The sequence below is a fragment of the Myotis lucifugus genome, unplaced genomic scaffold (genome assembly GCF_000147115.1).
Source record: "Myotis lucifugus unplaced genomic scaffold, Myoluc2.0 scaffold_162, whole genome shotgun sequence".
Taxonomy (NCBI): domain Eukaryota; kingdom Metazoa; phylum Chordata; class Mammalia; order Chiroptera; family Vespertilionidae; genus Myotis; species Myotis lucifugus.
Window position 1 is genome coordinate 97,687 of NW_005871210.1, and position 20,398 is coordinate 118,084.

Here is a 20,398-nt window from a genome sequence, read left to right on the forward strand (position 1 = left end):
ACTCAGACATTCCCCCAGAGCAGTGGTTCTTAACCTTCTGGCCCTTTAAATACAGTTCCTCATGTTGTGACCCAACCATAAAATTATTTTCGTTGCTACTTCATAACTGTAATGTTGCTACTGTTATGAATCATAATGTAAATATCTGATATGCAGGATGGTCTTAGGCGACCCCTGTGAAAGGGTCGTTCGACCGCCAAAGGGGTCTCGACCCACAGGTTGAGAACCGCTGCCCCAGAGGGATGTAGCAGTGCTGTAGTGGCCGGCAGCCAGGGAGGAGCCTCAGCCAGGCTGGGCGCAGCTCCACTGCTGCTCATCCGGGCCTGCTGCGCCTGCCGCCACCGCTCAGTAGAACTGCTGCGGAGGTGGGAGAGGCTCCCACCACCGCAGCTGCACTCGCCAGCCATGAGCCTGGCTTCTGACCACTCCACCAGGGAGCAGGTCCTGCATTGAGCGTCTGCCCCCTGGTTGTCAGTGCGCGTCAGAGGGACTGGTTGACCAGTCGGTCATTCCTATTGTAATGGTCGCTTAGGCTTTTATATATATAATTTATTATTATTTTTGCTTATATTGTTTATTACTATTTTTATTTTTAAAATATATTTTTATTGATTTCAGAGAGGAAGGGAGAGGAATAGAGAGATAGAAACATCAATGATGAGAGAGAATCATTGATCGATTGCCTCCTGCACACCCCCTACTGGGGATTGAGCCCACAACCTGGGCATGTGCCCTTGACTAGAATCAAACCTGGGACCTTGCAGTCCACAGGCTGATGCTTTATCCACTGAGTCAAACCGGCTAGGGTTGTTTATTATTTTAAAAATAACATTTAAAAAGAGAATGAATTTTAAAATATTTACCCACATATTTATATTTCTGGTACTTTTAATATTTTTCTATAGATTGTATTATCATTTTCCAAATATATTTTATGCTTCCTCCAAAGCCCTGTCCCCTGATTTTTTTAAAGGGAATACCAATTATACATATGTTGGACCACTTGATTATTTCCTGTCGGTCACTGAAGCATTTTACAGTTTTTCCCCAGTCTTTTTTCTCTTAGTGCTTTATTTTGCATATTGTTATTTCTTCAAGTTCACTGATCTTTTTTTTCTACAGTGTTTAATCAACTGTTAATCCCACCTCAGAAAATTATTATTTCAGACTGTATTTTTCTTTTCTGGAAGTTTTATTTCATTTATTCTTTTATATTCTGTAGTTCTCTTCACTGTATATGCTATTCTAACAGCTATTTTAATGTTTTGGTCTGCTAATTTCATTATCTCTGTCATTTATGGATCTGCTTCTATTGACTGATATTCCTTCTGATTATGGGTTACATTTTACTGTTTCTTATCTAGTAATTTTAGATTTAGACATTGTGAATGTTGCATTATTCAATATTTGTATTTTATTATCTTTTTAAAAGACTATTGTTTATTTCAGCCAGCAGTTAAGTTTCTTGCAGATCAACTTAATGCTGCTGTGAATTGATTTTAAGCTTTACTAGGTAGGTTACTGTGTAACCTTTATACTAGTGTAGTATATCCATACCAGTGAAGTGTGAGCTTTCTGGGGTTCCTACTGAATATCCCAAGTGTTAAATTAGGCTTCTGCAATCTGGCTGGTCAGAACAGAAAAGTTCCCCAGTTCTGTGTGGGTCCTAGGAGTTGTTGAGCTTATAGCTCCCTCATAGTTCTACTGACCTTTCTTCCTGTTCACGAATTCTCACTTGATCTGTTTCTAAGCTATTCTTTTTTGTTGTTGTTATTGTTAATCCTCACCCGAGGATATTTTTCCCATTGATTTTATAGAGAGAGTGGAAGGGAGGGGGGAGACACAGAGAGAGAAACATCAATGTGAAAGAAACACATCCATTAGTTGTTTCCTACACGTATCCTGACTAGGGCTGGGGATTGAGCCTGCAACAGAGGTACGTGTCCTTGATTGAAATTGAACCTGCGACCCTTTAGTCTGTGGGCCAATGCTCTAACCACTGAGCAACCTGCGAGGGCTAAAAAATTTTTTTTAACCTGGGCACCTTGTACTTGATGGGCTCTATACTCCAATTTTTGGCTCCTTAGCACCATGAAATTGCTGAAATATGCTTCAGACTTGATTTTTCAGCATCCAACTCTGCATGTAAAACCTGACTCAGCAAATGCCTCAGGGGGAATTGTGTATAGAACATCAGGATTTTGGCCTCTCAAGTCTTGGCTGCATTAGCCTTCAAATAGTTTTCTATATTTTATATTTATCTTTTTCTGCATGAAATTTAATCTGATAACAATTACTACATCTACCCTGGCCGGTGTGCCTCAGTTGGTTGAGTGTCTTCCCATGCACCAAGAGGTCCCGGTTAGGGCACATGCCCAGGTTGCAGGCTCAATCTCCAGTAGGCAACTGCACGAGGCAACTGATCGATGGTTCTTGCTCATCGATGTTTCTCTTTCTTCCTGTCTCTCTCTAAAACCAATAAACATTAAAAAAAACAATTACCACATCATAGTAAAAATGAAAACCCCAATATATTTTTTCATTAATTTTTCATATTATTTTTAAACATTCTCAAACTTACAGAATAGTTGCAAGTAAAGTGCGGTTAACATTTTTCCCATAAATCATTTGGAGTAGGCACTACATGAGATATTATCACTCCTAATTTCTTTGATGTGTGTTCAAACAGGAACATTCTCTTATACAACCCAATAAAACCATCAAAAATAAGAAAACTAATATTGATACATGACTGCCAACTAACCCATAGACTCCATTCAAATTTTTCTAGCAATCCTAATAAGGGTCCTTTATAGCAAAAGGACCTAGTCCAGAGTCACATGTTGCAGTTAGTTGTCATGTCTCTTTAGTCTCCTTCAGTCTGGGATAGTTCTTTAGTCTTTCCTTGACTTTCATGACCGACATTTTTGAGAATTACAGGCCAGTTATTTTGCAGATTGCATTTTAGTGTGGGTTTTCTGATGTTTTCTTATGATTAGATGCAGGTTAAGTATCTTTGGCAGTAGTATCACAGAGGTGATGCTGTATTTTTTGTATTGCATTCTGTTAGGTGACACATTATTTTAATTTGTTTCATTATTGGTGATGCTGATCACTTGACTAAGATGTCAGCCAGGCCCAGCTGGTGTGAATCAGTGGTTGGGTGTCGACCCATGAACCAGGAGGTTATAGATTGATTCCTGGTCAAGGCACATGCCTGGGTTGGGGACTCAATTCTCAGTGGGAAGTGTGCAGGAGGCAGCCAATCAATGATTCTCTCTCATCATTGATGTTTCTACCTCTCTCTCCCTTCCTTCCTCTGAAATCAATAAAAATATATCTGGAAAAAAAAATGTCAGCCAGGTTTTTCCACTATAAAGTTACTGTTTCCTCCTTTGTAATAAGTATTATGTGGGGAGATATTTTCAGACTATTCAGGTATCATATTCCTTATCAAACTTAACTTTCAGTTTATTCTTTATACCATTAATGGAGTGATGGATATCTACTTTATCCAATGGTTTATTGTATTATCTTTTTCTGCATACCAAAATACCACAAATTTAGTGGCTTAAAATAACATACAGTACACATTATTATCTTACAGTTTCTTTAGGTCAGGAGTCTGGGCATGCCTAACCTGGGTCCTCTTTTTCAAGGTCTCTTACAAGGCTGTAATCAGGGTGTTGGCTAGGGCTGAGGTCTCATTTGAAGGCTTGATTGGGGCAAGTTCACTTCCAAGTTTACATTGTTTTTGGCAGAATTCCTTTTTCTCAAGGGCTGTTGGACTGAGAGCCCTCAATTCCTAGCTAGCTGTCAGCTGAAGGCCACCCTCAGTTCCTTGCCACATGGACCTCTCCCATATGACTGCTTGCTTCATAAAATATGTAAGACAAGAAGGCAATAGAATATGTTAGCAAAATAGAAGTTATAATTTTATGTAACCTAGAAACACTGGGGCAGGATTACACAAGGATTATAAATACCAGGAGGTGGGGCATGTTAGAGTTTGCCTGCCACAATTATAATCTATAGAGGCCCAGTGCATGAAATTTGGGCACGGGTAGAGTCCCTAGGCCTGGCTGGTGAACAGAGCCGATCAGGGCCTTCCGGCTGCTGGCCAGGGCCTCCTTTCCCCGGCTGCCGGCTGCCGGCTGCCGTCTGGGGCCTTCCTTTGTTCCACGCCACCCCCTGGTGGTCAGCACACGTCATAGCGAGCGATAGAACTCCTGGTCTCCTGGCCGAACCCCTGCAAGGGACATTTTGCATGTTAGCCTTTTATATATATAACCAGAGGCCTGGTGCACGGGATTCGTGCACTGGTGGAGGCATGGCCTGCGGGGATTGGCCTGCTGTGGGAGTGCCGCTCATCCTGGTCTGCCGAGCGGCTGTGGACCCGCCCTCTGAGCGGCTGCTCCCTGGTCCCGCATCTTCTGTGGAGCCAGAGCACTCGCCTCTCCAGAAGACCTGATCGGGCCGGGCCCAAGGACAATAGCACTGAGAGGCGATGGAGTAGGCTTCAGTCCCACAGCAGCCACGAACCTGCCTCCCAGCCTCCAGGGTCAGCTCTGCGAACCCAGCAGTGGTGTTGCTCGGCCTGTGGGCATCCAGAGGAGGCAGCAGGGAGTGAGGAGAAGGAGCCTGGGGCGAGGAGGCAAGGATTGCAGCCTGGGTTCCTGCCCGTTGGCCTGGGGTTCGCAGTGGGAGCAGCCACTCATCCCAGTCAGCCGAGTGGTGCTCCCACTGTGGTAGCACACTGACCACCAGGGGGCAGCTCCTGCATTGGGCATTTGCCCCCTGGTGGTCAGTGTCCGTCATAGCGACTGGTCGACCGGTCGTTCTTGTTGTTCCTCCATTTGGTTGCTGGGCTTTTATTATATAGGATTATCATTATTTATTTTGATTTTCCGTCTGTCCCAGATTTAGCCTGTGAGAGCCTTTCGTGTTGGCCATGTCTCCATTACTCTGAGTACCACAAGAAGATATTCTAAGTGTAACTTACATTTTCCCTGCCTAAGCCTTGGAATCAGCCATTGTTCTAAGGAGCTCTGGTACTCTGTTAGTGGAGAGTGATTTTGAATCATTAAATGTACTCATTGCTATTATGGTGTTCCTGTTACAGGGTCTTCTCAACGATAGAGATGTTTGTATGTATGTGTGTACATCATTTACCTAGATTTCTGTCTATATTTATACAGTAAGCTTTGAGTTCACAGCAATATCTTCAGTTTTAGTTTAGCAGCGTAGTATTCATTCTAGTTTTCTTCCTGTTTTTATAACTCTTCTCTGATTATGATAAACCTTGCTCTCATTATCCTTAGTGTTTGATCTGCCCCCTTATTTAATCCTATATAACTCATCTCCTGTTGCTGACACAGCTCCTTTTTTGTTTGTTTGTTTGTTTTTGTTAATCCTCACCATTGATTTTTAGAGAGTGGAAGGGATGGGGGAGAAACAGAGAGACATCAATTGGTTGCCTTCTGCACTCACCCCAACCGGGTCTGGGGATTAAACCTGCAATCCAGTTATGTTTGATGCCCTTGACTGGGAATGGAACCCGAGACCCTTCAATGTGCTGGCCAGTGCCCTAACCACCGATCCACACTGGCCAGGGCCATGTCTAACTTTTTAAGTGTCATTTTTATGTGGCACTATCCTAGGTTATCAGAATATCTAACTTTGAATCCCATTTTTACCACATGCTAGCTACCCATCAACTTTTAGTAATTTATTTAACCTCTCTGTATCTTATTTACCTTGTTAGATTGTTTGACAGATTAGTAAGATGGTGACTTGTGAAAGCTTTATCCAATATACGCACTTTCCAGTCTACTAAAATCAGTCACAGTAAAGTAACCAGTGTTATTTTATCCATTTGCCACTGTTCCAAAAACCAAAGAATACTTTATTTCTTCTGTGGTATGTACCTCTCACTGATCTCTTACCTTTCAGCACACATATATTGAGCATCTACTATGGCCAGATACTGGAGATTTAAAAAAAGGTAAGCTATGACTCATATCTCTGAGGAATACATTCTGGCAGAGGAGGCAAACACATGTAATTGTATACAGTAACAAGTCTTAAAATAACAGCTTGTGTCTGAACTTCTAAAAAAATTAAAAATTTTAACTAAACTTTTATAACACCTATTATCTAACACAATTTAATACGTTTCCTTGTAGTTATTATTTGTGTTAGTTAATTTATCTCCTTAAAATAGAGTGTAAACTACTTGAGAACAGGTCTTTGTAGTGTTGAATCTATGGATTTTGAGAGACTAACACATTGGGGTCTTATTTCTGCCATTGACATTTAGTCACTGTAATTTCTCTGATTTTGAGTTTACTTTCTCATTAAAGTGAAGATTTTTAAAAATATATATTTTATTGATTTTTTTACAGAGAGGAAGGGAGAGGGATAGAGAGTTAGAAACATTGATGAGAGAGATATATTGATCAGCTGCCTCCTGCACACCTCCTACTGGGGATGTGTCTACAACCAAGGTACATGCCCTTGACCAGAATCGAACCTGGGACCTTTTAGTCTGCAGGTCGATGCTCTATCCACTGAGCCAAACCAGTTAGGCTAAAGTGAAGATTTTAATAACTCTTTGACAGGGTTGTAATGATTAAGTGAAATAATGTATTTAAAGATTCTAGCACAATATCTGGAGAACACTTTTTGCCTGATCAATTTTGGTTCTGTCTTTGTACTCTATCTGTGTTCATTCTGGTAATGAACAATAAATTTTATAGATGAAGGGTTGTGGAGGGAGGTAGTAAATGGTGACAGAAGGAGACTTGACTTTGGGTGGTGAACACATGATACAATATACAGATAATGTATTAGAGAATTGTACACCTGAAACCTGTTTTTATTAACCAATGTCACCCCAATAAATTAAATACAATTTTTTGAAAAAGAAAATAAATTTGATCGATGGATTTATTGATTCCATGGTCTGCAGTTCATAATGCCTTTCCAGAACATTTTGAAATGTAAGTGGCATTCTTGGAACCCTGCTGTTGGTAACCCCTCTGATGACCCTTGACATTTGTTTTCTTTTGTACTTGAAGTTTTTAGATCCTTGATTTTAATTGTACCACAACCTGTGCAATAAGGTGCAGCTATGATTATCCTCTATGACAGGCGGGAGTTTCATTTTTAAAGTGAGTGAACTAAATTGGAATTCTTAAGAGGCAATTATTGAATTTGTATAGGTAAAGTCTGAATGTATTATATGGCTTATGGAATACTGTAGTCCTCTTGGCCTGAATTTTTTAGTTGATATAGTAGTGAAAAGGGAATTCTTCTATTCCATGGCTTAAGGATACATAAACTCTCACTGCAGCAATCTTTTTATTGTTGATTATTATAGCTTCTATTACTCCTAAAAGTTGACCAACAGGGACCTGAATTTAGGAGATTTTGTCATTCAGCTTTCATATAGTAAATGCTGAGGCCAGCCCTTTGCCTGCAGGGCCCTTTATCAGTGAAGAGGAACTGTGCCTTCTCTCCAGGCAGCCACGTAGAGGGAGGAGTCAAGTTTTTTAGTGTTCTCTGTGAAAATGAATTCCTGCTGTTGAACCTGATGGGCACTAGATACTACATTCTCCTTGAAGCACTGGAAGACCTTTGTCACAATATTTCATTCTCTTTTTCTCATTCTTTCAAGTAGTAGAAAACAAGTTCCAGCATTTCAAAAATGCTGTGTATGTTTTTTAAAAGGTGGTAAACTCATTCAGTTGGGTAACGTATGTCAGTTGTAATACATTATTATATTCTTCAACTTTCTTTGATTTTGCAAAAGAGAGTTAATTGGGGTGAAGTTAAGTGGAAAATGAGCTGAAGAAGCCAGTGTGTGCTGTGTATGGCTGGATTTGTGTAGGGTGGGGGGGTACATGTATGATCCAAACTTTGTGGTAACTTTTGAGATTGCATAGGAGAAACATTTAAGGAATTCACAAGTCCTTTAATAGTTAATAGAAGTTAAATATATAAACATAAGAACGTAGTTGCTGGATTGCAGCTTAGTTTAGAACCTGCTTTTTTTTATTTAGGTTTATAAAACCTTAGGAATTTAAATATAATTTGCAAGGAGAAGCAAACTTTTTCAGCCCAAATTTTAAGTTGAAAACTGTGTATACTTTTTGGGCATTTTAAAGGGGATTATTTATTAAAATTGAAGGACAGAGTGGTTAATCCTCGCCTGAGGATATTTTTCCATTGATTTTTAGGGAGAGTGGAAGAGAGAGGGAAAGACAGAGAAACATCTATGTGAGAGAAACACATTGATTGGTTGCCTCCTGCAGGTGCCCTGACCAGAGCCCAGGCCAGGGAGGAGCCTGCAACCAAGGTATGTGCCTTTGACCAGAATCGAACCTGGGACCCTTTGGTCTGCAGGCCAACGGTCTGTCCACTGAGCCAAACCGGCTAGGGCTGTTATACATCTTTATCAGAAATTAACCAATTAGGATGGTTCTGAAATACAGGGTGGGGCAAATGTAGGTTTACAGTTAATTCGTATGGAAAACAATACAATCTATACTAATAAAAGCCTAGGTGGCCCTTACACATGACATTGTCACAAGATGGCCACCACAAGATGGCCGTGCGTACAGCAGAGGTGGGGCCCGGTGGCCGCTCCACGTGGTGAGGCCTTGGGGTCCCGCAACTCCGTGTGGTGCGGAGGCCAGTCCCGGAGTCTCTGCTGCCTTGCGTGGAGGAGGTGGGGTCCCGGCGGAGGAGGCGGGTTGCAGCAGGGGAGGGCAGTGGGGGCAATCAGTCCAGCAGGGAAGGGCAGTTGGGGGCGATCGGGCTGGCAGGGGAGGGAAGTTGGGGGCAACCGGGCCTGCAGGGGAGGGCAGTTGGGGGCAATCAGGCCGGCAGGGGAGGGCAGTTGGGGGCAATCGGGCCAGCAGGGGAGTGGTTAGGGGGCGATCAGGCTGGCAGGCAGAAGCGGTTAGGGGCAATCAAGCAGGCAGGCAGGCAGGCAGGCAGGCAGGCGAGTGGTTAGGAGCCAGCAGTCCCGGATTGTGAGAGGGATCCCAGATCGCAGAGGGTGCAGGCCTGGCTGAGGGACAACCCCCCCCCCCCACCCCCCCCCCCGTGCACAAATTTCATGCACTGGGCCACTAGTAAATTATACAAGAATAAACTATGTTTCTCGTACTCACAACTGTAAACCTATGTTTGCCCCACTTTGTATATAAAATACATAGGAATAGTAACCACAATGGCAACCCTTTCCACTCAGTTACTTATTGACCAAATTTCCTTTGATTTTTCTTTTCTGTAGAAAATGCTCCTACATGTGAAGATAGAAGGAAAAAAGATGTAGAAGTTATACCCTATTCCATTAATTTTGTAATTATATTTTTTCCTCAATGTTTTAAAGTAGCATTTACCAGTAGGGGTAAGATTAATTGTTACAATACAAACCAATTTGAAAATTGGTTATGAAATTGAGCTATAATATATAAAATCTTATGGTAATGTGTAGATCTGACTATATTCAAGTGCAGTTTTTATATCCACACCAGTTGTCTTGTAATAATCGGGAATGTATCCTCTGTGTGGTATTTACAAGTTAATGCTATTTTAGAAATCACACCAGTATATCTAGTGGCTTTCCTGGGTATATGTGGCTCATTATTAATTATAATTTTAATTTGAAATTTTAGTTCAAGGGGATGGGATAAGCCCTTTCAAATTCTTAGTTAGGAGTTTTGATGGAAGATAGAGATGACTGAATGAGGGAGAATATTAGAATGAGTTACAGCAAGGCAAGTCAGATGATAATTAAGCAAGTACATACTACAAAAATAACACAGGATCTAATATAAAATGAAGGAGACAAACATTTAAAAGAGGAATGCCTTAAAAACTTATAAAGGAACTTTCACAAATACAAGTAAATATGCATATTTTAATAAATAAGAGAAGCTCATGCAGGTGGCTTCAGTATGGCTAGAAGTGTTTGAGCCATCTTCCTCTTGAGAAGGGAATGGGGAGGAGTGACAGGTTACCTTCCAGTACCTACTTCATTATTTTCTTCTTTTGTATTTTATTCTCCCTTTTTGTATACTCTTCTCCCTCTTCTACTTTTCTCAAATTCAGTCTCTCCTTCAGAATGAGACTTTCTTCTATCTAGCACACACAGAAGTAATTGCTTAATAAAGTGTATATTGTCTCTCATTAACAACAAGAGAAACTTACAACAAATTTCTTTTACATTAAGGAATCTTATATAATAAAAGCCTAATATGCTAAGTGTCCAGTTGTCCAGTTGGCTGTTCAACCAATCAAAGCATAATATGCTAATGATATGCTAAGGCTGCTCAGCTGCTTGCTATGACATGCACTGACCACCGGGGGCAGACAATTGACTGGTCGACCAGTCGCTATGATGTGCATTGACCACCAGGGGGCAAATGCTCCAACTGGTAGGTTAGCTTGATGCTGGGGTACAGCCTATCGGGACTGAGCGAGATGGGCTAGACACACCTTGGAGCCCTCCCGTGGTCCCGCCCAGGCTGGCCAACCTCCCACGCCCCTCCCCGGCCCCAATTGTGCACTGGTGGGGTCCTTCAGCCTGGCCTTTGCCCTCTCACAATCTGGGACCCTCAGGGGATGTTGGAGAGCCAGTTTTGGCCTGACAGCAGAACAACTGGTCACTATGACACGCACTGACTACCAGGGGGCAGATGCTCAATGCAGGAGCTGCCCCCTGGTGGTCAGTGCGCTCCCACAGTGGGAGCACTGCTCAGCCAGAAGCCGGGCTCACAGCTGGCAAAGCGCCAGTGGCAGTGGTGGAAGCCTCTCCCACCTCCGCAGCAGTGCTAAGGATGTCCAACTGATGGCCGTCAGTCGGACATCCCCCAAGGGCTCCCGGACTGTGAGAGGGCACAGGCCAGGCTGAGGGAACCCCCAAGTGCACAAAATTCGGGCCTCTCGTCTATACTAATAAAAGATGCAAATTGACCATCCCTCTGTGATGCCCACAAGCCACACCCACCAGCCAGTCAGGAGTGAGTGTACAAATCAACCTGACAAAGATGGTGGGTTAATTTGCATACGCAGGTGTCAAGCGTCCCATGGGCTCTCGGGACCTTCGTCGGCGGAGAGCAGAGCAGGAGAGCAGGCAAAGAGCGTGAGGTTTGGAAGACTTGGCAGAGCAGGAGGCCCCTGGACATAGAGCAGAGCGAGAGAGAGGGCGGCTTGGAGGCCGTGGCTCCCTCTGTCATCCCAGCTTCCTCATTACAGCTGTGGAAACTGACAGCAGGGAGGAGGAAGTCCCACCCCCACAGAATCAGCCAGAATCAGCCATAGGTCAGACAGCTCTCAGCAGCCTGACAGCCAGGACTCTCATTCACCTGCATCTCAGACCGTGACAGTAGAGAGGTGGGACTATGTCTAAAGAACAACTGTTGATAGAGTGTAGCTCTGCAGCCAAAAGATGCCGCGTTATCGACAAAATGTCTGAAGAGCAACGTTCGTCTGATCTTGAAAGAAGGTGGCGCCTGCGACAGAATGTATCTGAAGACCAGCTATTGGAAAAACGTTGCTCTGATGCCAAAAAACACCGGCGTCATCGACAGAAAATGTCTAAAGACCAACGTGCCTTTGAAGTTGAAAGAAGGCGGTGGCGACGACAGAATATGTCTAGAGAACAGTCATCAACAAGTACTACCAATTCTGGTAGGAACTGCCTTCTCAGCAAAAATGGAGTACATGAGGATGCAATTCTCGAACATAGTTTTGGTGGAATGACTGTTAGATGTGAATTTTGCCTATCACTAAATTTCTCTGATGATAAACCATCCGATGGGAAATTTACTCAATGTAGCAAAGGGAAAGTCTGTCCAAATGAAATACATTTTCCAGATTACCCGGCATATTTAAAAAGATTAATGACAAACGAAGATTCTGACAGTAAAAATTTCATGGAAAATATTCGTTCCATAAATAGTTCTTTTGCTTTTGCTTCCATGGGTGCAAATATTGCATTGCCATAAGGATATGGGCCATACAGTTTTAGAATACACGGACAAGTTTATCACCGTACTGGAACTTTACATCCTTCAGATGGTGTTTCTCGAAAGTTTGTTCAACTCTATATTTTGGATACAGCCAAAGCTACAAGTAAAAGATTAGCAATGCCAGAAAACCAGGGCTGCTTAGAAAGACTCATGATCAACATCAACAACCTCATGCATGAAATAAATGAATTAACAAGATCGTACAAGATGCTACATGAGTAGAAAAGTAAGCCCAATCTGAAGCAGCAGCAAAAGGTATTGCTCCCACAGAAGTAACAATGGCAATTAAATATGATCGTAACAGTGACCCAGGTAGATATAATTCTCCCCACGTAACCAAGGTTGCTGTCATAGTCAGAAACGAAGATGGAGAACCTCCTTTTGAAAGGGACTTGCTCATTCATTGTAAACCAGATCCCAATAATCCAAATGCCACTAAAATGAAACAAATCAATATCCTGTTACCTATATTAGATGCAATGACATATCCTATCCTATTCTTTTACCACATGTTGAAAAAGGCTGGGGAACAGATATTGCATTAAGTCTCAGAGACAACAGTGTAATCGACAATAATACTAGACAAAATGTAAGGACACGAGTCACACAAATGTAGTATTATGGATTTCATCTCTCTCTGCGGGACACGTTCAATCCTATTTTAAATGCAGGAAAATTAACAGTTTATCATGGATGCATATTCAAAAATGGAGGCCAATCGGATAAATTTCATCAAAGCAAACCAATCTAAGTTGCGAGTTGAAAAATATAGTGGTTTCAAATCTAGATCTGAAAATGACAGTGTGCCAATTGGTAAAATGATAATACTTCCATCATCTTTTGAGGGTAGTCCCAGAAATATGCAGCAGTGATATCAGGATGCTATGGCAATTGTAACGAAGTATGGCAAGCCCGATTTATTCATAACTATGACATGAACCCCAAATGGGCAGATATTGCTAACAATTTACAATGCTGGCAAAAAGTTGAAAACAGACCTGACTTGGTAGCCAGAGTTTTTAATATTGAGCTGAATGCTCTTTTAAATGATATTTGTAAATTCCATTTATTTGGCAGAGTAATAGCTAAAATTCATGTCATTGAATTTCAGAAACGCAGACTGCCTCACGCTCACATCCTCTAATTAATTCCCTTTCAATGTGCACAAATTTCGTGCACCGGGCCACTAGTCTACACTAATAAAAGAGAAACATGGTAATTAGCGTACGACTGCTACCCTTCCCATTGGCTAATCAGCATATCCTTATGCAAATTAACTGTCAGCCAAGATGGCGGCCGGCAGCCAGGCAGCTGGAAGCGAATATGAGGCTTGCTTGCTCCAGTGACTGCAGACTCCAACGTTCCCCGCCTGACTTGCCGGCCTCTGAGCTGCAACTCTAAGAAACTTTGTAACAAATATAGAAGCTAAACAAAACCCCAGAAACCAGCTTTCAGCCAGCCGGGATCTCAGAGCTGGAGTTATACATTGTTTCGATTATAGAACGCAATCAGCAGCGGAAGCCTCAGAGCTAGAGCCAGAGCTAAAGCTGGCCCAGAATAAAAAAGAAAAAAAGAGAAAAAAAGGAGCGGTTGGGAGCTTCAGTCAACAACCGCCAGCCTGAAAGCAGCCCTCAGCCCCTCACCCAGACTGGCCAGGCACCCCAGTGGGGACCCCCACCCTGAAGGGTGTGTGACCAGCTGCAAACAGCCATCATCCCCTCATCCAGGCTGGCCACGCACCCCAGTGGGGACCTCCACCCTGATCCAGGACACCCTTCAGGGCAAACCAGCCGGCCCCCAGGCCTCTATCCTGTATAGTAAAAGGGTAATATGCCTCCCAGCACCGGGATCAGCGGAGCCGTGAGGCCTCCTGGCACTGGATCAGCGTGACGGGGCAGCGCCCAAACCCCCTGATCGCCCTGCAGCTCTGTGTGTGACAGGGTGCGGCGCCCCAACCCCCCCCCCCCCCACAGGCCCTGCTCTGTGTGTGACAGGGTAGAGCCATAACCTCCCCATCGGCCCTGCCCTGAGTGTGACAGTGGCGGCGCCCCAACCCCCTGATCGGCCCTGCTCTGTGGGTGACAGGGGGCGGTGCCCTAACTCCCCTATCAGCCCTATTCTGTGCGTGACAGGGGGGAGCTCCCCAACCCCCTGATGGGCCCTGCTCTGTGCGTGACAGGGGGCAGCGCCCCAACCCCCTGATTGGCCCTGCTCTGTGCATCACAGGGGGTGGCGCCGCAACCTCCCCATCGACCCTGCCTTGAGTGTGACAGGGGGTGGTGCCCCAACTCCCCAATCGGCCCTACCCTGAGCGTGACTGAGGGTGGCATCACAACCTCCCGATCCGCCCTGCTCTGTGCATGACAGGGGGCGGCGCCCCAACTTCCCAATCAGCCCTGCTCTGAGCCCGGCCAGGGGCTGCACCTAGGGATTGGGCCTGCCCTCTGCCACCCAGGAGCAGGCCTAAGCCAGCAGGTCGTTATCTCCTGAGGGGTCCCAGACTGCGAGAGGGCACAGGCCAGGCTGAGGGACCCCCCCCCCCCTGCCCGAGTGCACAAATTTTTGTGCACCGGGCCTCTAGTTTAAATATAAAAGAATTTAAGATTGAGAGAGTGTCACTTGAATGTAAAGGATTTTTGTCTCTCTCGTTCATTGTTCTATCCTTCTACCTAGAACAGTGCTGAGTATAAAGAAGATGCTCAATAAATCTTGTTGAATAAATGACTGAAACATTACTTAGAAATATTTAATTTTATTTACTCACAAAGTTACTTTAGTGAAAAACTTAATGCTTCCCAGTCAGAGGTAAGGGGATTTGAAAAAATATCAAGGTAGTTAATTAGCTAGAGTGCTAGGCCAATTGGAAGGACAGAGAAGGTGAATTAATACCTAGGCAGTGGGGAAAGGTCAGATTAATAGAGTGCTTGGATTTCATACAATAGATACAGGGAGGCTTTATGAATTATTGACCAGAGTGACATAATAACAAAGTGAATACAGTTATTTTATTTAGGTGCTGTTTGTAAAATGGATTGTAGCTTGAGGTAAAGAAACATTGGAAACAGTGAACAGTGTTAGGAGATTGTTGTAGGACAGTGATGGCGAACCTATGACGCGTGTCAGAGGTGACACGCGAACTCATTTTTTGGTTGATTTTTCTTTGTTAAATGGCATTTAAATATATAAAATAAATATTAAAAATATAAGTCTTTGTTTTACTATGGTTGCAAATATCAAAAAATTTCTATATGTGACACGGCACCAGAGTTAAGTTAGGGTTTTTCAAAATGCTGACACGCCGAGCTCAAAAGGTTCGCCATCACTGTTGTAGGAGTTCAAAGCAGTTTAGCTGTTTTGGTTAGTATGTTATCTGCTGATACCTTTAGCAGATACCCTTCTTTGAAGTGTGATGTGTCCACTTTATGACCTATGGCTGGATGGAGTCAGGAGGAAGAGTTCTACACTGAGAAGCAATAGGGTAGGACTCTAGTTCCTACTTCTCTACTTTCTAAATTCATGATCATGGATAAATACTTGGACATCAATCATCTAAATTATAAAATGAGGAAGTAATGATCTGAAAGACCACATTATTTTTTGGTGTCCTTACTATTGTTATGTCAGTTATAGATTGTGTGAATAATGAATACTATATTTTGTTTCCTAATATTAATTCTTGCAACTAGAGTATTTTAAGAAGAAAAAAGCCCCATAATGATATTTAATATTTCCAAACTTATAAAGGTTAGTATTATGTGCATCGACTGCTATATTTTAAAATATGTATTCCTGTTTTTATATGTGCTATTATTGGGTATTTAAATTTTTTAGGATTACTAGACTGTAATAGTACCCAAGTTGATGAACAAAACTTCAGCCTGGGATACTTTTAGAGAAAATTGAAGAATATTAAACTTCTAAAACATAATGTGTTTTGTAAAACTATAGGAGCAATAACATTGTTTCATTAATATTACTAGAAATCATAATTTCTCCCTTATTTTGATACTAAATACACTATATGTATATTTACTTTCACACATACATTTTTGCTTAGAAGGTTTTTAATACCAGCAGCATTGGGGTTCTCTTTTTTTCTTTTCTTTTTCTTTTCTCTCTTTCTTTCTCCTTTCTTTGCTGCTGTATTCCCTTCTGTTTGGGTTGTTTCTTGCCCTCCCTCCCCCCTGCCCCCTGCCCCCGCCAACCCCCTTTAATCTATCTGGAAAGATGAAGAGGCAACTGCTATGGCAACTATGCATTTTGGTTAATGAATAGCAGACTAACAAGATACATAAAACATATGCAAATTGTACAGAGTTGCTGTCAAAGCTGGAGGATAATACTTTTTCTTCTAAAAGTAAAACACTTTAATTTTCCTTCATATTTTGTTTTATAATTTACCATTCCTAATATTGAAATGCTAACCTGAACTATTTCTTTTTTTGCTTAGTCTGTACAAGATTTCACCCTGTGATGAATTTATGGGGATGAGTTGAGATGCATAGAGGAAAAGAATTGATTAATTAGGTTAAGAATTGGATTTCCTTTACACTCATACAGAGAAGAACAGAGACAAAAAGTTTTACTAAATATTTTGGTTTTGACCTATAACCTTTCTCCCCTTGCTTTTTGGCAATTAGTGCTCCTTTTGAGTCTCTCTGTGGGATTAGAACTAATAAGTAGTATTTTCTTGAAGATGTTTCTATCATAAAGGGCAGCTACAACTGGAATATTGCATTCAGCCAAGCCTTGAAAATTCCTGTAATCTGTACCATCCTGTCTCATACTGTCCCATCTCATAGTTGTCCTCTCTCTGCAGTGCTCTATGCCCAGGTCTCTGTGGCTGGGCTGCTCCAGCCTGGCGGACAGCATGCCTTCGCTGCGATGCCTGTATAACCCAGGGACTGGCGCACTCACAGCTTTCCAGGTACTTTCTCTGTCTCTGTGGGTTATTTGCGGGCTTCAGTGTGTGTGTCTAATTCATGAGTGTGTCCCTCCTTCTTTTCCATGCTTTACTTATGTTCACCTTTTCTCCTTCATATTGTCTTTATTTCACGTCACTCGGTACTCATTAATGATTAATTTCTAATGTAGATCCAGATTGATTCACTCTTAAGACATTTTTATTATCATGATTGGTTTGTCAGAGTTGACATAGCACAACTTTTCACTATTGGTTTTCATATCTAGCAGAAGTATGATAATGAATTTTAAAGTAATCTCAATAAATAGCATTTGATATGTAATGTTTGCTCTGGACCTACATAAAGATAAGTAATGTAATTAATCACTTATAGCCAGTTGCTCAAATACCTTCTTATGTTTTTCTTATGATTACCAAAAATATAAAGTGCTCTGTCTGAGTGTCTTCTGGTTACTATACTACTATAAATATATGTATACACTTTTTTTTTTTTTTTTGGTAAGAACTGTGTTTGTTTATATCTTAGCAGGTCTAGTTTCAAGGTAGAAAGGCCTTTAAGACCTTTGAGTACAGAATTCAGCTTGAGACAGTCAAACTGATCTTGCATGGACCAACAGATTCTAGTTCTCTTCAGCCTTTCTTAGAGGCCATTAAGACATTTCTAGGATGTGAGAGAAAACTATAGAGAAAGAGAATGGGAAGATTTGTAGAGGAAAATAGAAGAGCTTGGTGCCCCATTGTTTACAGATTAACGTACCATATTTGGCGGTTTTCTTGGCAGAAGTGTTATCTATCCACCTTAGGTATTTGGAATTTGTGTTTAGCATTTGATACACAACCAATTAGTGTTTTTATTTGTTTTTAATCTATGTAGCTTATATTTTATGTAGAAGAATTTCAAAGATATGCTTAAGTAAGCATCAGAATGCTTATAACTAAGTCTTAGTTAAAAGAGGGGAATTTAAGTATTCCACACTCCTGAACAGTGGTAACAGTTGCTAGTCTTTAATGATACTATTTTAGTGATGATAATGCTATATAGTATTTCTAATTGTCCCTTGCAAAATATAATATTAAAGTTCCTTTGCTTGTCTTATGAAATACAATACAGTGAAGTATATGGACTTTAAAATTAGTTAAATCAGGGCTTGCATACTGTCTCTCACTAGTGGTATGGTCTTGAGCAAGTCATTTAATCCTCATGTTCCTCATCTGTAAATGAAGACTATAGTAAGGACATGCAATAAATGGTTGCTGTTTTTATCATCTTCATCTTTATCATCATTAGCATTATTGCTGTGTTACAGAATATTGATATCCTGAGAATATCAATTGTTTCAAATATCTTATATTTTTTACATTGTATTATATTGATAAAGTTTCTGCTCTCAAGAAACTTTATTTTATTGGTTTTTAATCTTTTTTTTGGTGGCGGGGGGCGGGGGGGGTGCTTTGCAATGAGTTTAACCAAACTGCAAGAATAGTTCCTAAAAGGCTGCCCTCACTTGAGACACCAGTTTCAGGGTTAGGAGCCCCAACTATCACCCTCAGGTTTGACAATTCACCAGAAAACACTCATGGAACTCACTGAAAGCTATTATATTTACGTTTTATTACAGGAAGAAGATACAGGTTAAAATTAGCCAAAAGAGGAAATATATAGGCAAAATCTGGAGGGGTCCAAATGTAGAACTTTCTGTCATCCTCTCCCCATGGAGTTGTGGATGGCATTACTGCTTTCAGGCCACAGTATGTGACAATACATAGGATGTTGTCAACCAGGGAAACTCACCCAAGCCTTTGGTGTTCAAAGTTTTTATTCGGACTCAATTACAAACTGCCCACATACTGACCTTTAGTCTTTAGCCCCTCCTGTCAATCATACTAATGCTTTTAGTCTCCATTTCCTCGTAGGATTGGAACTGCTAAAGTGTGGCACAAAGCCCCCATCATGAATCACATATGTCCAATGGCCAAAGGCCTCAGGCAAGAAAAAACACTCCTTTTAGGTAAGAAGTTCCAGGGGCCTAGATACCACCTTCCAGTAGCCAAGGTCAAAGGCCAGAACTCTCTTTGGATAAGGGTAATTTTCCACTACACATAGGTTAGGGACTACTTTGACGACCTGATGATAACTATTGATTTTGGAAAAATACTGCAACACATAGGCAAAATTTTATTTAGTAGTTTTGTATATAGGATTATATTTATACTAGAGGCCCGGTGCATGAATTCGTGCACCAGTGGGGTCCCTCGGCCTGGCGTGCGGGGATCAGGTTGAAACCGGCTCTCCAACATCCCCCAAGGGGTCCTGGATTGCGAGAGGGGGCAGGCCAGGCCAAGAGACCCCACTGGTGCATGATCAGGGCCAGGGAGGGACGTGGGAGGTTGGCCAGCTGGGGAGGGACCGTGGGAGGGCTCCAGGGTATGTCCAGCCCATCTTGCTCAGTCCCAATTGGCCAGACCCCGCAGCAAGCTAACCTACCAGTCAGAGAGTCTGCCCCCTGGTGGTCAGTGCACGTCATAGCAAGAGATTGAGTGGTCTTAGCATATTATTAGCATACTACGCTTTGATTGGTTTAACGGACTACCGGACACTTAGCATATTAGGCTTTTATTATATAAGACTAGAGGCCCGGTGCACAAAAATTTGTGCACTCGGGGGGGAAGGGGGGTCCCTCAGCCCGGCCTGTGCCCTCTCGCAGTCTGGGACCCCTCAGGAGATAATGACCTGCTGGCTTAGGCCTGCTCCTGGGTGGCAGAGGGCAGGCCCAATCCCTAGGTGCAGCCCCTGATGGGGCTCAGAGCAGGGCTGATTGGGGAGTTGGGGCGCCGCCCCCTGTCATGCACAGAGCAGGGCGGATTGGGAGGTTGCGATGCCACCCTCAGTCATGCTCAGGATAGGGCTGATTGGGGGGTTGGGGCACCACCCCCTATCACACTCAAGGCAGGGTCAATGGGGAGGTTGTGGCGCCACCCCCTGTGATGCACAGAGCAGGGCCAATCAGGGGGTTGGGGCGCTGCCCCCTGTCACACACAGAGCAGGGCCAATCAGGGGGTTGGGGCAGTGCCCCCCCCCCCCGTCACGTACAGAGCAGGGCCCATCAGGGGGTTGGGGAGCTCCCCCCTGTCACTCACAGAGTAGGGCCGATAGGGGAGTTAGGGCACCGCCCCCTGTCACACACACAGCAGGGCGGATCAGGGGGTTGGGGCGCTGCCCTCTATCACCCACAGAGCAGGGCCGATCAGGGGGTTGGAGCGATGCCATTGTCACACTCAGGGCAGGGCCGATGGGGAGGTTATGGCTCTACCCCGTCACACACAGAGCAGGGCCCGTGGTGGTGGTGGTGGGGGGGGTTGGGGCGCCACCCCCTGTCACACACAGAGCAGGGCTGATCAGGGGGTTGGGACGCCACACCCTGTCATACAC

At 43.0% G+C, this 20,398-nt stretch overlaps 1 protein-coding gene across 11 annotated transcripts in view; it reads left to right on the plus strand.

The window, feature by feature from the left end:
- BTRC (beta-transducin repeat containing E3 ubiquitin protein ligase) overlaps positions 1–20,398 on the plus strand; it is a 169,397-nt gene that overhangs the window by 36,777 nt on the left and 112,222 nt on the right. For 5 of the 11 annotated variants that reach the window (XM_006095852.3, XM_014461839.2, XM_006095854.3 and 2 more), the window contains one exon: positions 16,864–16,971. The exons of 5 other annotated variants lie outside the window; for them this stretch is intronic. In XM_006095852.3, the coding sequence (XP_006095914.1) occupies positions 16,864–16,971 (108 nt within the window). Of the gene's footprint in view, positions 1–5,984; positions 6,005–16,863; positions 16,972–20,398 lie in introns of those variants that run through there. One more of the 11 variants, XM_023759826.1, reaches the window with a different exon arrangement.